Source organism: Toxotes jaculatrix, chromosome 14 (assembly GCF_017976425.1).
Source record: "Toxotes jaculatrix isolate fToxJac2 chromosome 14, fToxJac2.pri, whole genome shotgun sequence".
NCBI lineage: Eukaryota > Metazoa > Chordata > Actinopteri > Toxotidae > Toxotes > Toxotes jaculatrix.
In genome coordinates this window covers 18,088,087-18,111,297 of record NC_054407.1, presented here as the reverse complement: position 1 = coordinate 18,111,297, position 23,211 = coordinate 18,088,087, and the positions used below count along the sequence as shown (strand labels likewise).

Here is a 23,211-nt window from a genome sequence, read left to right as displayed (position 1 = left end):
CTAAAGATAGACATGAGCAGTACCAGTGTAAATGTAAAATATGTGACATTTAAGTTCCTGTTTCACATGCCTTAAATTTTGTGCATTAATCAGTGAAACACTATTATTATTGGCATTTGACACGTGATCATGTAATGTGTTACTAATTTTTTTCCCTTCATTTCATTTAAATTTTTTTAATCAACATAAATGTTTTTTTTTCATGACCTACACTCACTAAGATTGTCCTGTGACATCTTATATCACATTGTATATCAGTGGATAACACTGACTGTTATCTAAAGCTGCAACTGAATGAAAAGAGCCCATAACATCCGTATCCTGCTGCATTAGGAACTGATTGTGGGTCTGTGGTTGTCAGCGGTTAGTTTACTCAGTAACACACCCTTAATGCTCTTAGAAAGATTACTCCACTGATTTATAACATTGTAAGAAAGATCAGATACAGCAGAAACAGAGATACTGCCTTTTTCATTCCACACATTTTTCTTCCTTGTTGTTCTGGCACCTACATTAACCACAATGCAACCTGTAGTGGCCTCAATCAGTAGTGCAGTAGTACTCCCAAAGACCTGTACACAGACTCTGATGTGTAAAATCAGTGGAGTTCCTCTTAAATATTTCTGAATATTCTATATATTTATTTCTAAACATTTTTATGTAGTAATGCGTTTGTGGTAGCTAACAAAGAAAAAGAAAAAAAATCTGCAGCAAGAAAAAAAACAGCCTTTGGCACCATTTCTTAGTTACATTCAAAACTCAGACTCAGTCCCTTATCAACACCTCCTACTATAGAAGTCCAAATACATACAAACAGCTGTCTCTTTCTCCTATAGGAAGACTGTCGCTGTGTAAACTCTACAGCTGATTGTTGCAGTCACTGCGTGTGCTGAATGAGCTGAAATACTGAAGAAAGAGATGTGAAGGGCATGTGTACTGTCAGTTTCAAAGGAAAAGAGGTCAGAAACCTCAGATTCAATTTAAATTCTGATGGAAACGCTCTACAGACGATCCACCAACTCACACTGGTATTTGAAACTCAATTTACTGTATAAGGTAGAGACAGAACTGTTTTCTTCTAAGAGTCAGTCATCAGTAACATTTCTGTGTGATGGTTTGAGAGCGTTTCCCGAAAGATCCAACTTTTTAACAGGTTTGCGTCGGTAAATTAAGGCTTGCTAAAAAGCATCCACTGTCTTTGTTGACATGACATAAAAAAAACATGGACTGGGGAAAGAGATTCACTCTTATGTTACCCAGTGTTTATTTTTGGAGACTGGAAGTTGTTTTCTCCTTTTCCACGGTAATGGAAGGACTGGACCAAGATGGCAGTAACGATAGGACGGACAATTATTCTCAGGAATTGGAAGGAGCCTACAATTACTGATCATTAGTAATCTGCTGATTACTTTCTGATTAATCCTTTGATCATCCATCAGAATTTCCCAAAGTCCAAGGTGACGTCTTCAAGTATGTCATGTATGTAAGTAAGAAGAACAAGAGAATAAGAAAATAAGAATGAAAATTAGAAACACCTCTAAATCTGATATGGTTTAGTACACCACCACCTTTAACTATGGCTTCAGTAATAAACATTTAATTGAATTTAAACATTTCCGGGCAGAGTGTCTACTTCTTTTATAAATCTTTTATCGAATTTGTCTGATAAGAAAAATCATTAATCTTATCAGGTTACTCTCAGTAAATCTCTTTGTTATTCAGCGGCTGTAACCGCAGCAGCAATTGGATCCTGCACAGTAAATGCCGAAATGTCACGGGAACACCATAGATAAGCATCTTTATTGGGACATACACAATGTCGTACAGGTAAGACTTAAATAACTTCAAGGTTTGTACATCGTCACAGACATAAAGTGCGACTTCAATCACCATACATCACTTAGCGGAGAGGGCACGACACGAAGCACGACAGTCAAATCAAGTCACATCGAGGATCATTTGGGCTGTGGATGGAAGGGGGAAACCACGCCGTTTGATTTTCAAGTCATTGCACAAAATGAACAGCTGATTATTAAAATGGAAACGACCAATATACATACTCATCCACACAGTAATACACAAACACGCGTGCACAGGAACAGTTCAGCTTCGAGCCGCTACGGCCGGAGCCTGCTGCTGATCACTGGACTGGAGCTGTCTTCCCAGGTACTCCCTGTAACAGAAACACACACATTACTTTCAGTTATTTGATTATTAGGTGTAAATTAGAGCCTTTAATGTCCCTTAAAGGAAGAATTTGACATTTTAGGAAATACTCTTATTAACTTTCTTGCTGTTTCCCCCGGTTTCCAGTCCTTTTTTGTAAAACTAAGCAAACCATCCACATTCACATTGAACAGACAAACAAGTGAGTCAAATAAATCTCCTCATCAAACCTTGAGCAAGAAGGAGAATAAACCTTTCTCCAAAAATGTCGAACTATTGCTTGGATGTCATGTATTTCAAATCTCATCCAGTTGTTGACTGGGTGGAGTCAGGGCTTTCAATACCAGTTTTAAGTTTTAAGTGAGCTTCTCATCTTCAGAATGATTCTCCAGCTTATTCTGACCCAGACATGAGGCTATTTTAAATGTTGAAATATAATGCCACAATTCTGAAAGGTCACACTTCTCTTACAGGTTTCTTTCTTGGCAGAAACATTTTCAGATATGTTATCATGACACTCACCTTACTGCTACCAGAAATATCAAATGCCTCTCAGAAAACTAAAAAAAAAACAGAAAAAGGCTGGCAAAGAACCTCTGATGGCAGAATTTATGTTCTCAATCACTCAATCAATCAATAAATAAATAACACTCAGACCACTGACTGCTGACAAACACGATATGTATATATTTTTCTACGGAACAACCAAGCTTTTAGGACCTCATTATGAAACCCTTTCCAACTGAATTAGATGTATAAAAACTCTAAGTACTTTTCTGTGTGTTTCCATTTTTGTCTCAGATCTCTCACCTATAAAATACCAAACACTGCTCATCTCCAAGCCCACTCTTTCACCCCAACCTGATAAACACTCAAGTATTTTCCTCACAAATGAACAAAGCAGGTACTCACAGCGGAAATCATGTTTTTCAAGTGTGAAAAGTCTGTGAGTTCACCGCTTAGCACAGACTTAATTAAAGACGAAAAAATAACTTTTATTTCCGGTCGTAATAAAACCCCACTGACCCTCCAACAAGGATGATTCGTCACACGTGCTCCAGATCACTTCAAAGCTATCAAAAAACAACTTTTGAGCCACTGATCTTTAGATCACTGTCTCCTATTTCTGTCAAGTACCTGCTCACAGTGTTGTGGAAAATTTCAGCTTTTATGAAGCGAAAAAAAAAATAAAAAAATCCTCCGACATCACAAATCTCTGCACTTTCCTGAAGCAGTCAGTGATAACCTTTAGCTGGTCTGCAAATAGCAGCTATATGTTGATTTAGAGTACAGCTAGTGAGTTAATAAAGGCAGATGGCAATAATTGGAAGAATGAGCCAGAATTATGAAGTCTGTGTTCTGCAGCCGTGGTGTTTTCTGATGTGTGTACCTGCAGCCGCTGTATAAATTAATAGCTATACTGCACAGCGAGTCCTGGAGGTGAAACCACAGCGTGGTATTAGTAACACTTATATCAGAGGCTAAATAAGGAAATAAGAACTGAATAAAGCAAAGTCTGAGCTTTCAAATTACAATGTGATTCACCTTCAATCTGACTGAGGTGCAGCAGACAATCAGTGATCAGGTGACACAGTATGTGAAGAGGGCACCAGCCAATGAGAGCTGATTATACAATAAAGGCATGATAAATAAAAGGATGCAACCTAAATTACTATTCATTCCATTGTCGCCTTGATGTTGTTGTGCAGGAAAACACATCTAAAAAGGTGTGATTTTTTTTTTTTTTTTTACATATCACCTCACTGAAGGCAACAGAACACATGCAACGTGCAATTTCAATCTGCTGAAAAGCAGCATTCAAGGTCAATTTCCTTGTTTTCTCACCTGCGATCACATTACATTCTATTACATTCATTTGGCAGACAGTTTTGTCCGAAGCAAAATACAAATTTAAACCAAGGTTCAGCCAATCACAATAAGCGAAACGGCACATTGCAACTGCTATACAGCAATGTAAAGACAAAGGCGGATCACGTTATTGTTTCAGTCCGGCAGCACCTGGTGCTTTTATAAAGCCCACAAAACCTGCACTCAGATACTGGCATTTCAAAGCCAAACTAACAGTAAAATAACAACATATGATTATTTGATGCTTTCATATGCACAGAGGCACACGGGTGCTGGCGGCATGTGCAGGTCGTCTCCAGAGGGGAAAAAAAAAAAAAAAACATTTTTGGAAATGTGTAAAGATTAGAGTAGACTGATTAATGATATTACTGCCTCAAAAATGACCTGACTACTGTCAACTCTAATGTATAAATACGAATAAGGACAAACTTGTGGAAATAATAATAATAATAAAAAAAACAAAAACAAAAACAAACAAAAAAAAAAAACAACAACATTCAACCACTGGAATTCAACAGTACGTTCTATTCAGTGTACAATGTCAGTAAAAGGAGGACCGCACAGTGGAGTATGATTTTAAGAGCATTTGGTGCCTTGAAATTCTCAACAAGGTAAATTTCCCACTGATGCTTTTTTTCACTCCCTGCCTTGGGCTTTTTAAAAGGAATCCACAGTGATCCATTGGAGTATGTTGCTGGCCCTAAAAGCCAGGCTGGTGTATGAAATGGAATCTAATAATATATCCTGACATGTTAACTATAGACTTGTGTCCAAAAGAGAAAAGAGGTCAGTACAGCACAAGAACAGACTTGACTGTCTGTCAATAGCTGATGGGCTTAGACAAACCTAAGTGAAACACTATTCCATGAAAAATCCACACAACAAACCCTTAGTATGGATCTAAATGGCAAAAAGCATCATTCACAACTTATTCAAGATCCGGAAGCACGTTAGAAAAAACGAAAACGACTTTACAAAGGGCACAAGGATAAAATAACAGCAGTTTCTCAGTTCACACATTCATCTGTGCTGTTGTCATGACAGCAGGGGCCTTCAGTAAGTAGAGCTCTCGTGGAGGAAACCCACTCAAGGTGACAGTGGGTGTGGTGAAAATATCAATTAAACTGTGGGTGAATGGAGACCTCACCTTTTCACCTTTTTAAAAACATGAGCACCAAGCAGCATTTTTTTTTTTGTGCAGTTGCCTTCATACATTTCTCTTTCCATAAACGTAATGAGTGTAGGCAGCAAATAATTCAGTGTGACGGCAACAACCTTGAGACATAAACCCCTCCCCAGGTTCTGTCGAGGTGAGCACACTAGTGGAAAAGCAGCCAGCGCATCACAAAGAAAACTGACAGCGACGACAATCCTCAAGTGTTTTCCTCATTGTCTCTTTCAAACCCCTTATATTCTTTCAACACAAAAACACATCGATCATTGTGATGAGTCAGCACAGGTCAAGTACAGCATGTCATTAACTGAAGCTGAGTTCAGCACAGAGGAACGTGGATGATTTGAGGACTTATAAGAAGTAGACGTTAAAGAAAATACAAGAGCAAATTGATGGCTTTAGCTGGGATTTGTGTGTCTGGCTTTTGAATGACAAGCTGCTGCTTTTATGTAGCTTGGTTTTTTTTTTTTGGGTAATTACCCAAAAAGCTTTGGGTAATAATATCTAGTTTGGTATAAAATCAAATCAACTTTGTCTTGAGTATAAAGATGTGCTGAATTTTATATAAATTTTCAACTCTGACTTTAATTTATATGCAAGTTTAATCCCTGCTTTTGCTTTTTGTCAAGGGGTGAATTAGTTTGTGGCCTATGGTAGAAGGAGTCAATTTTAGAAAACCCAGCACATTGATTTTTCATCACAGTCCTCTCCTACAGTTACACACTTAGTCCAGCAGTCTGATCCCTTCATAGTAGGAGTAATCTGAGGGTGCCAAATCAGATTGGTAGAGTGAGTGTTGGATGAGTTAAAATCTGCATTTCCTGGATGGCGCCCATCACCACTGTGGGCCTATGGGATACAGTGCTGTCCTGGTGGAAGAGCACTCCTCTTTCCAACGCTGAATTTTCTTGAATTTCTCCCACAGCTGTCTCAAGAGATCAGTGCAGTAGGTCCCTGTAACAGTGTGTGTCCGCCTTAAAAATGCCAATGTTGCCCCGTTCTGGAAATGGACTATTGTGTTATTCATCAATCTGTCAAAATTATGTTGCAGATCTTGTCAATAGTCTCCTGTGTGGTGAGGGTGACGGTCATCTTCCAGGACGGGGTCATCTTCCAGGCTACATGTCCTTGTGGACCTCCTTGGGAGATAAGCTCTTGAGATGGATGTAGCGGATGACTGCATGAAGGCTGATGCTGTCCATTTCCTCAACTCATCTCCTTCTACCTTAGGCCACAAACTTACTTTGTATGCAGCCCTAGGGGTTTTCTCACCTTGCCTGCATACTTCATTTTTCTTTAATCCATGTAACCCCTCATTTTAAATTTATCAACATCTTTCAAGAACTTTACTCCTGTTCTCTTATTTCTGTTCACCACAGAAATGAACTATAATTTCTGGAATCCAGCGTACGCCCACATACTGTATCCACTTTCCCAGACAGGTATATAAATCACAAGATTGTCTCTGGACTTGGGGCAAAGTTCTCAACACTCCCAAATCATGTAAATAACCCCATATCTGCCCCCTCTCTTTCTGAGATGTTTATGTAATTTTTGAGCTTGTGAGATGCTGTTATAGATAAAAAATAAGACCAATCTTACATTGGAAATTGGACATTGGACAGTATTCAATTTGAGAGGGGGAAAATACATCCTGCTTTCTACTGTAGGTCTGATAATGGGGTTTTCTTTCTTCACGGTTAGTGGAAAAAAAAGGCTGAAAACCCTTTGTGCTACAGTGAATAAATAAAATTCTGCCCACACTTCATTGAACATACAGTTTACATGGAACATTAAGATCACTTAGATGGGAAAACAGCACTACACTATGATATTAAACTCAGTACCTCCATCCACAGTTGCTCAGGGAGCTGAGTGTGTTTTAGATAGCGGCAGCAAAACAAACACATTTTCACTTGTTGCGTGTTGATTTTTTTGTGTTTCCAAGCAATCCAGTAGACCGAAAAAAAAAACACACACACACAAACATGATGGTGAGTGGAGTGTTAGTATTCTCCATGAACAACCAAGAGACACTGCCAACACAGTAAGTGGTTAGCAAGTCGTGGCCGGTTGGACTTCACTAAATTAAGTTTCAAATGAGGATGTTAAGATATGAATCCCAACGTAACAAACAATTATTTAAATATTTTAGGCCGGCCTTTATGGCCCACGCAGGTCATTCACACATTTTGCTTGATTAGATATCCTTTTTAGGACTGTGAGGAGTGTGAGTGGTTGTTTACGGACTGAACTTCACTGACATCTCAGAGAATCTCCTGATCTATTCCATGGACCTCACATGTTGACCAGCCTATCACCACCCATCTTCAACCTCAGCAGACGTCTAATCAGCTAAAATAAATGAAAATAGGTGTGAGGGTGCGCAGAGCCTGTGATCGTTAGTATGTAAATGAAGGGGACTGTTATTTCCCTGTCAGAGAGCATGATTCCACTGAAACTTTAAGGGTTAGTATTCATCATGACACTAAATGGATGAGTAGTTTACCTTTAACAGAAAATAACAATTACATCAAAAGAGCTACAAATGTGTTCATACCAGTTGTGGACCATCAGCTTCTGCACAGCCAACAGGGCATTGTAACGGACGAGCTGGTCCTCGTGGTGCATATGATTCATCACCAGCTGTTTTCCACCCAGCTGCTCGATCACCCTAAAATGGGAGGAATAAAAGGAATAATGGGTAAAAGCCTTTATCCACACAGAAAAACAGTACTATTTTCATCTTTTAGGTCACTCAGTGGTCTAGCATCAGGTAATCTGATCCATCCTGACTGAAATTTTCTATGTATTTCATGAAGGGTCACTGGTCTTGTAAAAGGACATAATGCTTTGAAAAGGAAAAACAGACCTGCATAATGCATGGGGTAATACAGTAAATGGTCTGCACAGAGAAAAGCAAAGTAGGTGAAAGTACATGAGCTGGTAGTGTTGTATACTTTGGATAAATTCATGCTACTGGGGTTTAATTACCAATGCAAGGCCGGAAACAAGGAATATCAACCCCAAGATTCTGACAACAGGTGAATTACATCGATATGAGAGACAAGAAAAACCATTAATGCTCTGTCAGTCACACAGAGCCACAAGATATGGAGAGGATGAGGAAGTCTCCAGACCAGACGAGTGATCAGAGATTAAAAAACATGGCTGAATGAGCAACACATGGGGCACTGGTCAATTGTTCCTTTTGAGAAGTGTCATTAACTCAGGTTCAAATCAAAAGGCCAGAGTTAGGTCATTTCTTTATGTCTCTCAGGGTTGAACTTTCACTGTTATAAAAGATTTTATGTATATATTTTTGTGGTTGCTGATCAAATACAGACAACATAAAAGTATCTAAAACAAAAACTGCTAGCCACACCCCAAACCTCAACAGTAGGTAACTGCAAAGCCACCATGTTCTTAAATTGAATGTAATATTAATATCTTTCAAATTATTCTGATGGCAGTGTTTGTTTGTAGAAAATTGACCTAATCCTGATGAAATTTGGTGGAGTCAGTATCTGTTGCTTTGACCCCATTCATCTAAAAAACAAACCACACTTATTAACAGTATCTAAAGCAACAGATCCAGGTCCCCAGTTAGGCCCTGAGTTTTCTAGTTATACTACAGCCATATTTCCCCCTCCAGGCACAGTGGACATGAGAAATAAAAATGAAAGAATCAATAAATGAAAACAGTGCAGTTTCCTTATGGTACACTCCTCACAGAGTTTATTTGAAAAACTATTTAACTACTAAACCCATTTGTCCTCCTGCTGCCCTTTCAGCTCCTCAAAAGCTGCTGCTGACAGGACAGCTGTTTCTGAGGACACTGACGGAGGTCGAAGTCACTGTGGACTGAACGCACTGGACACCTCAGTGGCACTTACATGCCGCTGCCATCTTGCTTTTGATAGAAGTGTCCTTGTACGTGGGTGGAAGTGAGTTTTTGTGGCGGCAGCATACATTGCTGTTTATCGCAATGTCTTCTGATACCACCACAATCGGATGCAAAAGTCACAGTGGCTCTAAGCTTTGATATGATTTGGTTTTCACTGAGAAACGTCTCACCGTTTGCCACGTGGGTAATGTCGCACATACTCTCCAATGTCGTGAGCTGCCACTGCGATGACTTGAGGATCATCAGACACTTCCAACAGCCTCGTCAAGATCCTATTGAAGGAAGGCAGACAAAAAGAGAGGCGGTCAAACTCAAAAAGCAAAGATTCCTTCATACCTTATCTGCTCTGAAAAACATATTTCTCAGACGCTCCTCAGCTGTCCTCAAAAGACTTTCCTCTGAAAACTTCATAAAAGAAATAGATTAGCTGATATTATTTTTCCCTGAAGAGGTTGTGGATGTAGAGAATGCGTTTATCTCTCACCACGCCAAGGTTAACGTTACTTTAAGACTGAGATAAAATGTAAATACAAGGACATGAGACACGAGGCACCCTCTGAAAAAGTGACACCTCAAACTTCAAAGCGTGGGTGAGATTTGGGGTAAGAGACTAATAAAACAGGAGGGTCATTTAAGGTGAGATGATGCCTGTGCTGATTACAGAGAGGACAGTGATGAGACAATGAGATGGGTAGATCAGGTTTTTTTTTTTTTTTTTTTTTTTTAATGAATGTCAATAGGCCCCGCAGAGTGTGTGACTGGAATACCAAAGAACACAGACACAAATTGATGTTTCATTTCTTGTGATCTGAGTCCTTAGAGCTGACACACACAAAACAAGAATGAAAAACAATGTTGAGAGCTGGTGCAATCATCTGATGTGAGTGTGTGCCTTTTGAGTAGCTGTTAAAACTATGGCCTGAAATAGGTGCTAGGAAAGAACTGAACATGAGCTAAGTCTTTTGAATCTGTGTATGACCCCTGACATTTAATACTGATTTTAAAATTTTAAGATCTAAAAAAAAGCTGTTTAAAAATTCATATTACATAAAAATAATATACTTTTAAATTGCTACATTTGAGTTAAGTGCTAGCACCAGCATGCTAAAATTCTCACTTAGTTTAGTGTTAACATGCTAACATTTGCTAATCAACACTAAAATCATATTTTTTAGTTTCAACTGGCACATTCAAATTCAGAATACATACAAATAATTTCAAATCGTGTTGATTTATTTTATCCTTTTCTCTAGTTGCAGTATCTTATCCGTAATAAAGCATATTTTGTGTCCTTGCGTACAAAAGCTGTACTTTCAGCTGCACTGTTATTTTGTTCTATTGAAGAAAAAAACCTGACGGCCGTGGAAAAAAAATTAAATGCTATAGTACACGTTTCATCTTACTTGAGGAGCTCATAGTTCTTCTCGTTCAGACGGACAGCGTTCTCACGCCAGAACTTCTCAGACTTGTGCACAGGACTCCATTCCAGGCGGCCAGACTTGAGTTCAGAGCTGTACTCATCAAATGAGCTGCAGAAAAAAAAAAAAAAAAAAAAAAAAAAAAATTCCTCTCAGCCTCTCTATTATGAAGAGTAGTGATTTGATGGACGATAGCATATGGTCAAATGGAACACATTTCAAGCACAGAGCAAATACAGCACTCAAAATGTACAGAAATGTGTCTTTAGAAAATGACTGGCTTCCCATTAAAGTTACAGATTCGTGTACAGCACTACAATATCTGTAATTCTTTGAAATACTTGCTCAAGTTATCAAACAGTTTTTTCACAATCTGTTCTCTGTAGTGGAACTACTTAGGAGAACGAATGGTTTGGTAAACCCTTTGTGATTACACGTTATTCATGAAATGGAGTCCACTGGGTACCTGAGATCCTGCACACTTTCTCCCAGCCTCTCCAGCAGGAACTTGATGTCCTCAGTGATGTCCTCATCGTCGTACTTCTGCTGCTCAAGGTTCTCGAGCTGCTTCAGCACCTTGCACTGAATCATGGCCAAAGCGTACTCCTGTCGAGTCTCCCGCTCCGCAGACTTCTCCAGAAGATTCTGTCAAAGGGAACAGCAGTGTGAAGAACAGATGCTGTATATTTATGACTTCACTCATGAGTGAGCAGTTCGTTTGAGAAATGTTATATTTACTTTCTGAACTAATCAGTGAATGAGTAAATATATTATGTAATGCTGAAACAATAAGTCAATCAACTGACTAGTTGAGCAACAGAAGATTAAATAACAATACCGACAATTCATTGTTAAAGTCATTTATCAAGCCAAAAGGCCACAGTCACTCATTACATCTTGTTTAAAGTAGATTTAAAGGATTTGTTCCCTTTTTTAATTTATATGACTGGAATTTAAATATCATTGACATAAACACTGCCTTCTGGTTATTTTATTCTAAAAAGTTTGTATACAAAATTAAATATACTGTGATAGAGGGTTTTGTTCGTATCACCCACTCCTAACACATATTAATATGATTGAAGTTATGAATTTCCTCTGAAGTAGATACTGCATTTCAGTGTACACCTCTTAAACCAGGATTCAATTTCAGGTGTTGTGAGTGAACTGTGAAGGTGATGAATGCAGAGCTGTGCTACAACAAGAACACAATGTTCAAGTATTGTGAAAGCTATTTCTGAAACAAGATCTCTGGACAAAGTTCCAGAAACTCAGACTATAATGGAGAGAAAATTCTGGTGCTGAAACTTTGGAGTGACACAAACGAAAAGTGGCCTCAGCAGTGAGAGTGAGGTAGGGGAAACCTACTCCATGCACTGATTGAACCCTCTGAGCCTCCATTCAGGGCTTAGCTACAACTATCCACATCTGACATTTTTTTTCTAACCTGTGATGCATTAGAAAACAATCCATCTCAAACAGAGCAAACAGGTCAAATCACAGAAAACGTTTTGAACCCGATTGCCTCTGTAGGCATATGGCTAAATCAAATTTCATGTTTTCTGGAACCTTACTGAAAATCTTTGTCAAAAAAAAATTAAACAACTTTTAGTACCACATAGTAACACATCCCAAACACAGCAATACTGCCTTTGAGGATGTGTTCAAGGACTTCCAGATGGTCTGGATAATTTAAGTCACATTGCTGGTCCCATGTGGCGAGCAGAATCATTTGCATAATTAGGACATTTGGGAACTAGAATTACCGCCTCGCAGTTGTATGCCTCTGCAAACCAGTCAAGTTGGTGTTTACATCCATGTCCGTACAGACTCATTTAGTATATGTAGTGAGGACCACCAAATTCTAATCAGTTCATCCTTAAATCCGAACAAATGTTTGTTCCAAATTTGACAAAATTCCCTCAAGGTGTTCCCGAGATATCATGTTCACGAGAGTGGGACGGGCAGACAGACGGACAACCTGAAAACATGACGCCTCCGGCCACAGCTGTCACCGGCACGGAGGCATGAAAATAGCAACATGCAGAACAATGTTGAATATTTTTATTTTGGGGATTTTGTAAAAAGAGAATTCCTATTACATGTGATAATCCCAACTTGCTCAAAATCTGAACGACACGGCATCGAGAGCCCTTTTGTTTCAGAAAAAAATTCTCAATTTGTTGATGAGCGACAACGTTTTTGTAGCTCTTCTTCTCCACGTCAAACACACATTGTAAGGTAAGTTGAATGACTCTGGGGAAAACCCATTGAATGTCAGACATTTCAGGGTCTCCCTTCGCTGCCCACCAATGCTTTTAATTAGTTGTGATATAGCAGTCAAAGTGAACTACAAACTTCTCTGACCAATTAAAAACAGAGCCCCTTTCTTTTATGGGTGCGTTTGCAAATGGTTGATGTGACAGCTCCGCTGGAATGGAAGGTGTGATGAATGAGCTCTGGGAGAAATTCAAAGCAGGAACACATGCGGTCCTTTGAGGCAAACATAATGCAGTACAACATTTTCTCTAAAACTCAGACTGAAACTAATTTCTTTCAGCAAACAAAAGACACTAGAAAGGAAGGCTGTTAGGAGCACAGGTGCCTATTTGCTAAGCTTACATTGACAGTGAAATACAGGCTGACAGAGAAGTACAAGAAACCATAAATACCTTCCTTTAAGATGGGTTTCAAAAATCATCTAACTTTCCTCCGCTGGTTTATAAGCTCATGTTTCAATCACGTAATCAGTGCCATTTACCACACCATTGTGCTCTGAGCAAGGTCACTGAGGCTGTCTGGTGTTGCCGGGTTGGACAAAACCAGAATATCACAGAAGGTACTGCAGGCTGTTAACCAGACAAATGTATTGTGCTGTTGCAAAGAATATTTATCATTAGCAAAAATATCAGTAGACCATGCGTTAACTTTCATAGGAGTTGACATTCACATAAAATGGACCGTAATTTGGGACAAAACAATAATTTCTACAGTGTCCCTTGACAAGTTACTCATCCTTCTGAAGACCTGGAAGTTATCACATTGATTTTCAATGTACTGTATTTCCCAGATGTTCCAGACCAGTGTTGGTGCCTTGTCTGACTCACCAACTTCCACTAGTTAAAAAGCACCTCAGCATGCTGAGACAAATTGGGCCCCTACCATTAATTTAATTTTCACATGGCAAAGTATAGGGAAGTCATTACCTGGCATAAACACAAAACAGCAGGGCAGGTCCAGAAAGCAGCTCATAGGACTAAATTAAATATCATAATATCAAAAACAGGGGACTGTTAGACCAGTGGTTTCTAAATTTGATCAAACCACGGCAAACATTCATAAATATTTTTTCATGGCAGCCCTTCATGTGTCCTTATTTACAGAGACAGATTTTTTTCCCATCAGTTGCTCTGATAAGCATTTTTTTCCACATCACTGTGTACCTGGAAAATTTGTGTGCAGGAGAGCGAGTTGTGTTATTCTGGTCTTAATTTAATGCTGTGATTTTAATGATGTTTTCTTACTTATTTCTTTCAGTTGATACTTTGGAAACAAGAATGTGAAATGTAGCTTATATGTAAACGTAAATTGCTTTTAATGTGGTAAACTGTTACTTCAAATATACAGTAAAAAATAAAAACTGAGCTAAATCTTGCAGAACCCTTGGGAACCACTGGTGTAAACAAAGTACCACAATACGGAACAGCAACTCGGTACCAGTGTGGTCAAAACATTTTCAGGGAAAAGTGGCGTTTCAGCACCACAGAGAAAGAGTGAGAAATTCTCCACATACCCTGAAGGCAGCCAGAATGATTCGAGTGACCTTCTCCTTGACAGACTCCTGGAGGATGTCGGACAGGGCTGGCACTACGTTGTAGCGTCTCAACTGCTCACAGAGCTGAGGACTGAAGGCCAGGAGCCAAACACAGAAGATCATCTGGTACTGGAGCTGGAAGCCACACTTGTTGCTTAGCACCGCTGTGATGCTTTAACAGAAAAAGAAAAGAAAAAAAAAGAAAAGGGTATGAATAAATAAAAACCAAAAGGGAAAAAAAATGCAGAGTGCTGGGAAGAAGACCCACATCTACATGTACCACCTGTTTACTAATAGAGGAGCTTTCACAGCTGTGTACCTACATGCTGCTAATCCATTATCTCCGATGTTGGCTGAAAATTGAATGTTCCGACAGTCTTTAGATAACAGAAGAGTTGCTAAAATACAGAGTACGGTACCACTGACTACAGCTACGCAGCAAGTCACGCATTTGCAGAAATCGTGGGTAAGTGCAGACATGGATTTCATAAATATGCAATAACTACCCGATACAAATTAAGTAGTGAGGCTAGTTTTACAACACTATATTCAGAAAAAGTAAGGGACCAGGTGAAGGATGGTGGATTTTAATGTGGAGTTGATTGAAGGTTTTTCTACTAAAAGCTTAAAAAAGATTTAGAGCAGTTTATAAATCATTTCATGTTGTCAAGTTTTCAAGTATCACACTTAAGGTAATATGAGTCAAGTCCAAAACACGGCAAGAGCTCATTTCGTCTTATTGGACTCCCAGTACCCTTCAAAGAGTGAGTTTAATTTGCTTCTATCAGGATGGAGGCTTCATCTTGATGAAAGTGGCACTAACAGGTACATGAGGTTACTTATTCCATCAGCTACTGACATTTTTTTAATTTGGTCCTTTACATGCTATGGGTCCAACAGGATGGTCTCTAGCTTCTGGCTTCTTTTTCTCTGCATATTATTCATGTTATCAATAAGTCATCAGGTTTATATTTAAGTTTATGGTAAATACCAGGAGCATTTTATTTGACAAGAGCCTAAATAACTGTAATCATATGTATATGTAACTGTAAACAAATATAATCATGTTGAATTGTCTGCTTGCATAAATGTCTTACATGTAAGTAGAGTAACTCTCTTCATAAGGAGTCATTACTCACCAGTTGACTCCATCAGCCTCCACCCAGGCAAACCTATACTCGTTGACCCTCAGCATCAGCTGAAGGCACCCAGCCACACACTGGACGTACTGAGAGCTCTGCAAAGGACAGGGGCAAACATTTACTCAAACAGAAGCGTGAGCCTTGGCTGTGTAATCAGGAAAACAAACAAAATGTTAGAAGGTCAAGTACAAATTAATGCAGTTCTGAAACACGGAGTAGTTGATGAGCAGAGACAGCACATGGAAGAACACCAGTCAAAAACTTGCATTACCATCACCTATTAAACCTGAGGCATTGCACATGCAGTCTGTCATAAGTACACGTCAACACATGCTAGATCACAGACTCAATAGTACAATACAGAGCAATAGCAGGGAAAAGTGTCCCATCACACCTGAGCAGAATAATGTAAATTAAGATTAGAGAGGAGGAAGCTGAGAGGAGAAAATAGATTGCATTAATCTGTTAATTAAAAGAGGCTGAACAAAATGAAAAGAAGTCCAGCAAGAAGAAAGGGCAGCAGTGAAGACAGAAGAGTGGAGGAGCAGAAGTTACCTGGTTGAAAATGCAGAGAAAAAGATGACGTTCAGTTATCTGATAGCGCTCTTTTGTTCTGAGCACACTTCTCAGAATAATCACGCTATGCTTGACAAAGTACAAAATGGTAGGATGCTGCTGCTGTGCGGATGCTATGCCAATTTCCCTTGTTATCCTAATGTACAGCAAGAGCTGTGCTCGTCATGCGCTTTCAGCATTAAGGCCAAGTAGCTTACGGCATGCAATTTTGTACAGTTAAAACCAACCAGTGGCAGCAAACACCATGCTGTCTAAGTGGAGAATTCCTCTAAAATTGCCTTTAAAGACTCAGGTCTCCAACATTCTGGAAATGTTAATGAAAAACTTGAGTGCAAGAGCAGGATGGGAGAGAAAAAGAGGGGAAAGAAAAGACGTGAAAGTCCGGTGACAGCTGACACTTGGCAGCCTGCACAAACCCTGCCTTTTATTTCTTTTTCTGGAAGCGCCAGGGTGACCGGAGATGCACTTCACTCATACTCACTTCACTGGGGGAAATAGTTCCTGCTCCTGAGCCTGTTTCTGGACCTGTACCATGTAGGTTCTAATGAGAGATAAACAAAAGAAACAGGTGCAAAATTGTTCACAATCCATCGCTTCGAGTTGAGTTACAGTGTCACTGGACTACACAGCATGTGCTGTAAGTCCACAAACGCAACTCAATGATAACGGGTGCTCACTGATTTGTTGGTTGGCTGTTGAGGAGAGAAAGTAATATCAAACACCAATTCCAAGAAGCAGTTTTAGTTTAAGAGCATACTTTGCAAAGACACAGAAAGTTTAACACAAAGGCAAAAAGACAAAATTATGCTTTTGGAGGAGCTGGCTGTATCTGATTTGAAGACAACCTCCAGATATTTTAGAAATACTGGTGTACAATGCAGGAGCACAAAAGAAACTTGGAATCAATATTCAGCTGTTTTATCAGCCCACTCTTTGGTGCATACATCTGCCAAGGCAAAGCAAGCAGCACCTACAGTGCAGCTTTCATCAGAACATCTCAAGGTCTGACAAGCCTGCTGAAATTCAATATGAATAAATATCAAGACAGGGTAGAAATTATTTTGGCTGTTTAGATAATTAGACTCATTGAAAAAAATGGAATAAATTAAACTATATGAGAGAAGAAGAAGCCAATGTCTCTAGAAGCTGATGTCCCAATATCTAAGAAAAGAATGGTCCATGACATGATAAATTTAAAAAGGAAAAACAAAAAAGTTAACATATTTCAAAACTCAATTACACAATACCTTGTATACACAAAGACAAAATCTGATTTGCACATTCCTGTAGCCAGGATGACAAATCCCAATGAACTGGATCTTTCCTAACCACTACAACAAACTTTTAAAATTTTGAATAATGTGTTCTGTCTACAACAGACAGAACACACAGTTTGCTGTAGAAAAGACACTGTAATATTACAAAATACTGAACAGTTTAGACTCCACATGTAGTTAATGATACTTCCATACACTGTGACCACCTTTTTAAATGAGGATTATTTAACTCCTTTAACACATCACCAGATATTTTTTGCTGCACAATTCTGACTGATGTACCTGTGAACTGAGCTGGCTTTTGATCCAGTTGAAGTAGTAGTTCAGATCACTCCCCTCCATCAGATCACGGCCCCAGGCAGCCAGCTTAGCGATGATCCTCGCTGCCTAATATAGGAAGGACATTTCAAATTCATATCGCTGTGCATGAACAATCTACCAACAGTAGAAATTCACAGCAAAGCCATCACTTTGCAATTATGCAATTTGACAATTTTAGCTTGTTAAGTGCAAATGTGTGCTGTGATGAGACAGGAACAAATTTAGCTCTCCAATTTCCTCCTTGCCAGGAGAGGATGTGTAGAAGTATTGAGGCTGTAATTTAAAAGCAAGAGTCAGCATGACAGTTGGATTGAGTTAAAGTGCTGTGTCATAGACTTTGGGTCACATTTTGCCCACCTGCTGGATGCCATCTGGCTACTGTTCTTAATTAAGCTGTGGGTGCCCTATCATAGTACACAGTTTGTTGTTGGGTGGTCATCCGTTTTGAAAAAGGTGGCCAGGAAAAATCATTATATTAATTGCCTGTTCTCAAGGAAAAAGGGGGGAGGTTGCTCTGTGAGGAATAATTGATGCCTTGCTATGATTAGAAGCAGACACGCATCTGTGAAAAACTCATGGCTGTGAACGATTTAAAGGAGTACAACCTTTTTAATGGGAAAAATAAGATCAGTGCACTATGATTATGATTAACTAGCTTGTGTCGGCTACTAAAAATAAGGATTGCCTGGGATCTGGGATTACACTGGGTTTTAGATGCACCAGCTAGTCAAACATTGCAGGGGGAGTGTGGATTGTAATATGTCCTGTATTCCAAAAACAGGCATCATCTCTTAACTTACCATGTGGACAGTGAAAAGGTCCTGACGATTCAACATGGGAAGGAAGTAGGACCAGGCAGTGTTCTTCGTCTTTTTGGCGTAATCAAAGAAGATGTTCACCCTCTGATGATTCTCCTGAGTGACAGATGAAATAAAATCTTGGATGAGCTCTTGGATTGTAAGCTTGCACAGTTAACTAACTGACAACATGGATCATAATCAATTTTACCAAGCAAAAAAATTAATATTTTAAGAAAAAAATAAGCTGTCTCTTGCTAATACAAAAGTGATTACCAAAGAAGTCAAGATGTAAAAAACAGTCATGATGAAGTCTGATGTCTTGATTTAAGGTGCAATCAGCTAATTTCAATAAAACAACTATAATGTATCAACAGTACAAAAGTGCTGACATAACTGTTGAATTCAGGTGCTAGGTGCTGCCTTGTCAACCCCCTTTACCCCAGGAAAAAAAAAATCAAACAAACAAACCAACCAACCCCCCCCCCCCTCCCCAAAAAAAAACAAACATGACATTGGACAGGATGCTTGAAAACACACAAAACCTAAATCACAGCTCTTGTTCGGCGTGATTCTTCAAGTTTTTTGACCACAGTCCTACGGGCTTCTCAAATTGTCTCTATATATGTACATGCATGTCCCATTTGTCCAAAGTCAGTGGGTCTGTCTGTGTACCTGCAGAGTGTCATCAATCAGAGTCAGGATGTATTGAACAGTCTGCTCCTTGGAGATGTGGGCCATCAGGTTCAGAAAAGTCTTCGCACACTGAGTGAGAACAAAACAGACAAACAGAAACTCAGAAAGACACAAAACTCATGTATCTCTTTACAAACTGAACAAAATGTCTTTGCTTTCATTCTGCCTGGCACCTTTAAAAACAGGCCACAGACTAACTCAGGTGACCAAAATTAAAGATGGTTGTGTCTAAAGAGAGGTTTACAAGAATCAATTTGAAAGTGCCCAATGATTTTAAAGCCTTAAGCTCAGTGGACTGATCTATAGCAAGAACACAGGAAGGCTGCTGTTGAAGAAGAAAGCATGAAAACTTTTACAAAGGTTTATGTCACCACTGTTCTTCTGGTTTTTACCAATGTATTGTTTTCTAGTTGCTGGTGTGTTTTGGGATGAGGTTTTGGAAAAGGAACCGACAAGGAGCTGCACACAGTCAGCACTGCTGCAGCCTAAGATGTTTCAAATTTCAAGAGGCACACACATGAAAGACACTTACTACAAAACTACAAGATGAAAGAAGAAATATGTAGCAGGAAGTCAAGTATAAAGGCTTTACAAAAAAAACAAAACACAGCAGGGGTTTACACTTAGTTTACACTAATTTTCTTCACTGTCCGAGTGTTTCTGTGCTTAACTGCAAGGCATCAGCTCTGTGGGGTCAAAAGAAGATTAGAAACTAAAAAGCATGTTTACTAAGATGATTGCTCTAAAAAGGTTCCTGTTTTCATGTAACTGGTTGTTCGTCTGGTTTGGAAGGTGGACCACTAAATTTCAGATTGAAAGCAACTTTAATGAAATCTAAAGGAGAACTGTGGTAGCGTGCAGCGAATATAATCATTAGCTAAACACAAAGAAATGCACAGATAATGTAAAGGATTCTATACCTGATGTCCTTCATTGGTCAGAATGACCTGTTTCTCCTCAGAGTTGGCCACCTCAAACTTCTTGATGAACTCACAGTCCTCTGCTGAGATCATCTGACTCCTGGAAGAAAATTCATTGAGACATTGCCATTTTAACACAATGTTACTGTAATGTGTGCTCTGTCACTCATTTCCTTTACTAATGGAGTGGGTAATATAACATTCACCACTTGTATGCTACTGACCCTCATACTGAAGGACTGGGCTTTGCCTTGTCGCTAGCATGCTGCTTCTAATTGCAAGTGAAGCTTGCACAATAACGATAATTAACTTGGAAATACCATGTTAAGGCAAAACACACCATGGTCCATGAAGATAGGCATTTTTACAGTAAAAATGTGGTTATGGTAGATGCATACTAAATGAAAGAGGGAATCAAGTGATCAAGTGATTTTTTAGGAGTGATAATATGAGTCATAAGTCAGATCCTCTGTATTAAAACACACAAGGCTCAAAGAGGAACTATCACTCAAGACAGTGATTCACAGCACACGAACTGCAGCAGAGCTGCTTTAAGGTTAGCACACTGTACTCTGTGTAACATAAGAGTGGTGTATTCAAAAAGACTGATCACTACAAAATATGCAGCTTTATGAGTGTACAACAACATCATCCACCCTCGATGACCTCAATAATACAAATTAAGTAGACTGGTTAACTTTCTGACAGTGGCAATAAAAACAGAAAATTTCTAAGCCTTGCAAAAGTAGAATTAAAGGAAGAGCTGTATTACATTGCATAATACCATATGGGTGTAACTGACAAAATGTCCAGTGAGTGATTAACATTGATGTACTTTTGTAGTCAGTACTTACTGCAGGTAGGACTGCCAGTTGACCAGATTGGCCCGCACCTCAGCTGCCTTTGCAGCAATGATGTTGGTTGGGACTGCAGCGTCCACAGCCCCGCGGATATCCATGCTGTGATATATCCACAACAGTATATTTAAGGAAAAAAATCCAACACCGCCTGGATGGAAACATTACAGTTAGCTTCACTACAGTGTCTCAATATTAGAGGCAATGTTACAGGGCTACCAGGAAGAAAGCCATTACATAGCGAATTTTGAACTAGAAATCCACTAATCCACCACTAATGCCAAGTATTTCGACGTGTGGGAGAAACATTAACCTTACATTTCAACTTCGAAGTTTAAATCTTATGTTAGTCCAACCTCTGAAGCTAAACCGCTAGCCGCAGGTCATGCTAGCTAACTAGCTTAACCCAATGTCACGACAAGTAATGGTGCTTCCTCCCGAGAACTGAGATAGAGCAACGCAGGACACAGTCTGTGACATCAAACTGCATTAAGGCCGTAGCCAAATATAACGCATACATATAAAACGGCCAAGTTATAAGGTTGTCGGTGACACGGATAACACCGTTAGCTAAGCTCTCGCTGGCAAAAGCTAGCAAAATAAGCTGGGGATGCTAACCTAAGCTAGCTGTGATAACTCAGCCTGTCATCTGTTCTGACAGAGTCAAAATGACAACCATTACACACGTAATAACATTTTTTAGAATAACACACTTCGACAGAGTATGTTTGCAAAAGTATACCGTGTTATATGAGGAGTAAGGGAGTAAAAAAATCAGATGAATTACTCACCCTGCTACTGTTCTGTGCGAACAGCTGACAGACTACAACACGGCGTCACGGTCTATCATGTGACAGACAGTCACATGCACAGCTTCAGCCTGAGTCCAGCAGAAGTTATAGACGACAGAGGGGGCTTGTTTCAGTTCAGAAATAAATTCAAACTAAATGGTAAAATTTAAACATTATTGCCACAGTGTCTTAGAATAAACATCGATGCACTAATTATGCTGTAAGATAAGCTTACTGTATGAGCATTGTTAAAAAGAAAATACAGCAATATTATGGCAGTGGTAGAAGGTAACTAAGTACATCATCTCTCAAGTACTGTACTTACGTACTGTACTGTTTTATTGAGGAAACTACCCAGTAGTTTGTAAAACATTCGCTTCAACTCGGCAGCTACAGCTATTAGCAATGCCACTTACATATTAATGCATCAGTAATAATAATCCAATAACATATAATATATAGTGGTATAATAATAATGGACCCTTTTTCTACATTATGAGTACTTATTACTATAGTATTTTTTTTTTTTTGCGTTAGTAAGGGGTCTGAATACTTCTTCCGCCACTGCTTATAAATTGAGTAATCATGTGTCATTCCTTTTTTTTTTTTCTCCCACAAGCAATATTTGCAAACATAGTGGGAAAGCAGTGTCATTATTTGAGGTTACAAAGCCAATTTCATTTCATTTCCTGGACTTAAAAATGCAGTTGATTGGAGAATAAAGGCTAGAGCTGCTTTCGCATGTTGGACATTGCAACAAGGACTGTTAAACTTGTAAGAAGGCCTACTGGCAAAAAGAGTTTTAGAGAGCTCCTACTGATATGGTTTTCCTAAGATGCACAAGCAGGGAGTTGAGTTAATGATTTAGGACAGGTCTGCAAATAGCCTCTAAAACCCCCGTAAAACAAAAGAGAGGCAGGAAGGCAGACAAAGGTAATACTTTGATATCCTGTCTGTCAGTAATATTTCTGACAGCCTGATGTGCTGGAAAATGAGAATACACCACATGTGACTCTAGCCAATCAGTTAAAATCAGATGTGTTATCTGTTGACAGTATGCTTTACCGTTGTGGCTTTGTGAGGATGACAGAGGGCTAAAGTCAGCTGATTGCTCACACTGAAGAGCTTTGATCAGCGTTTATCCTTGCGAGGCTGTAATGAGTGACACAACCAAGTACAACATGTTAGAAGCTCCTCAGTAAAATCCCAAACAGACTAGCAACGCAGTTCATCCCAGAAGCTGAGTGTATGCCTGTGTTAATGGTCCAAAGTTTCCACTGTGGACATATGCTTCCTCTACAAAGACCATTTAACAAAGTGTTTTAATCCTTTGTATTACATTGGAATTCATCAAGAAGCATATATAATCACAAATGAATCCACGTCTGTCACTAGTCTTCCCCTCTGTCCATCTCGCTCAGACACTAAGACCTCCTGGCTTAATCTGGCCTAAGCTGGTGAGACGCAGTAAAGCATAGAGGAATCA

At 39.2% G+C, this 23,211-nt stretch overlaps 1 protein-coding gene across 2 annotated transcripts; it reads right to left on the bottom strand.

Moving 5' to 3' along the window:
- Positions 1-1,781: 1,781 nt before the first annotated feature.
- Positions 1,782-21,789, bottom strand: atp6v1h (ATPase H+ transporting V1 subunit H). 2 transcript variants are annotated; one of them, XM_041055534.1, is made up of 15 exons: positions 21,726-21,757; positions 20,932-21,085; positions 20,078-20,177; positions 19,137-19,226; positions 18,465-18,578; positions 17,626-17,730; positions 16,548-16,607; positions 15,488-15,585; positions 14,328-14,520; positions 11,001-11,179; positions 10,520-10,645; positions 9,287-9,388; positions 7,770-7,883; positions 2,061-2,173; positions 1,782-1,964 (listed from the first exon to the last, which is right to left on the bottom strand). In XM_041055534.1, exons 2-14 carry the CDS (start codon positions 21,033-21,035, stop codon positions 2,104-2,106), a joined length of 1,455 nt encoding a protein of 484 aa, XP_040911468.1. In that variant the 5' UTR covers positions 21,036-21,085; positions 21,726-21,757; the 3' UTR covers positions 1,782-1,964; positions 2,061-2,103. The 2 variants fall into 2 exon arrangements, with proteins under 2 accessions (XP_040911468.1, XP_040911467.1); XM_041055533.1 differs by having other exon boundaries at positions 1,782-2,173; positions 21,726-21,789.
- Positions 21,790-23,211: the final 1,422 nt, after the last annotated feature.

Coding starts and splice junctions, on each gene's coding strand:
- atp6v1h (XM_041055533.1), bottom strand. CDS start 21,035: ATGGATATCCGCGGGGCTGTGGACGCTGCAGTCCCAACCAACATCATT. Junction 14,521..15,487: donor GAGGCTGATGGAGTCAACTG/GTGAGTAATGAC, acceptor TTTCTGTTAAAG/CATCACAGCGGTGCTAAGCA. Junction 7,884..9,286: donor CATTACCCACGTGGCAAACG/GTGAGACGTTTC, acceptor CTCCCATTTTAG/GGTGATCGAGCAGCTGGGTG.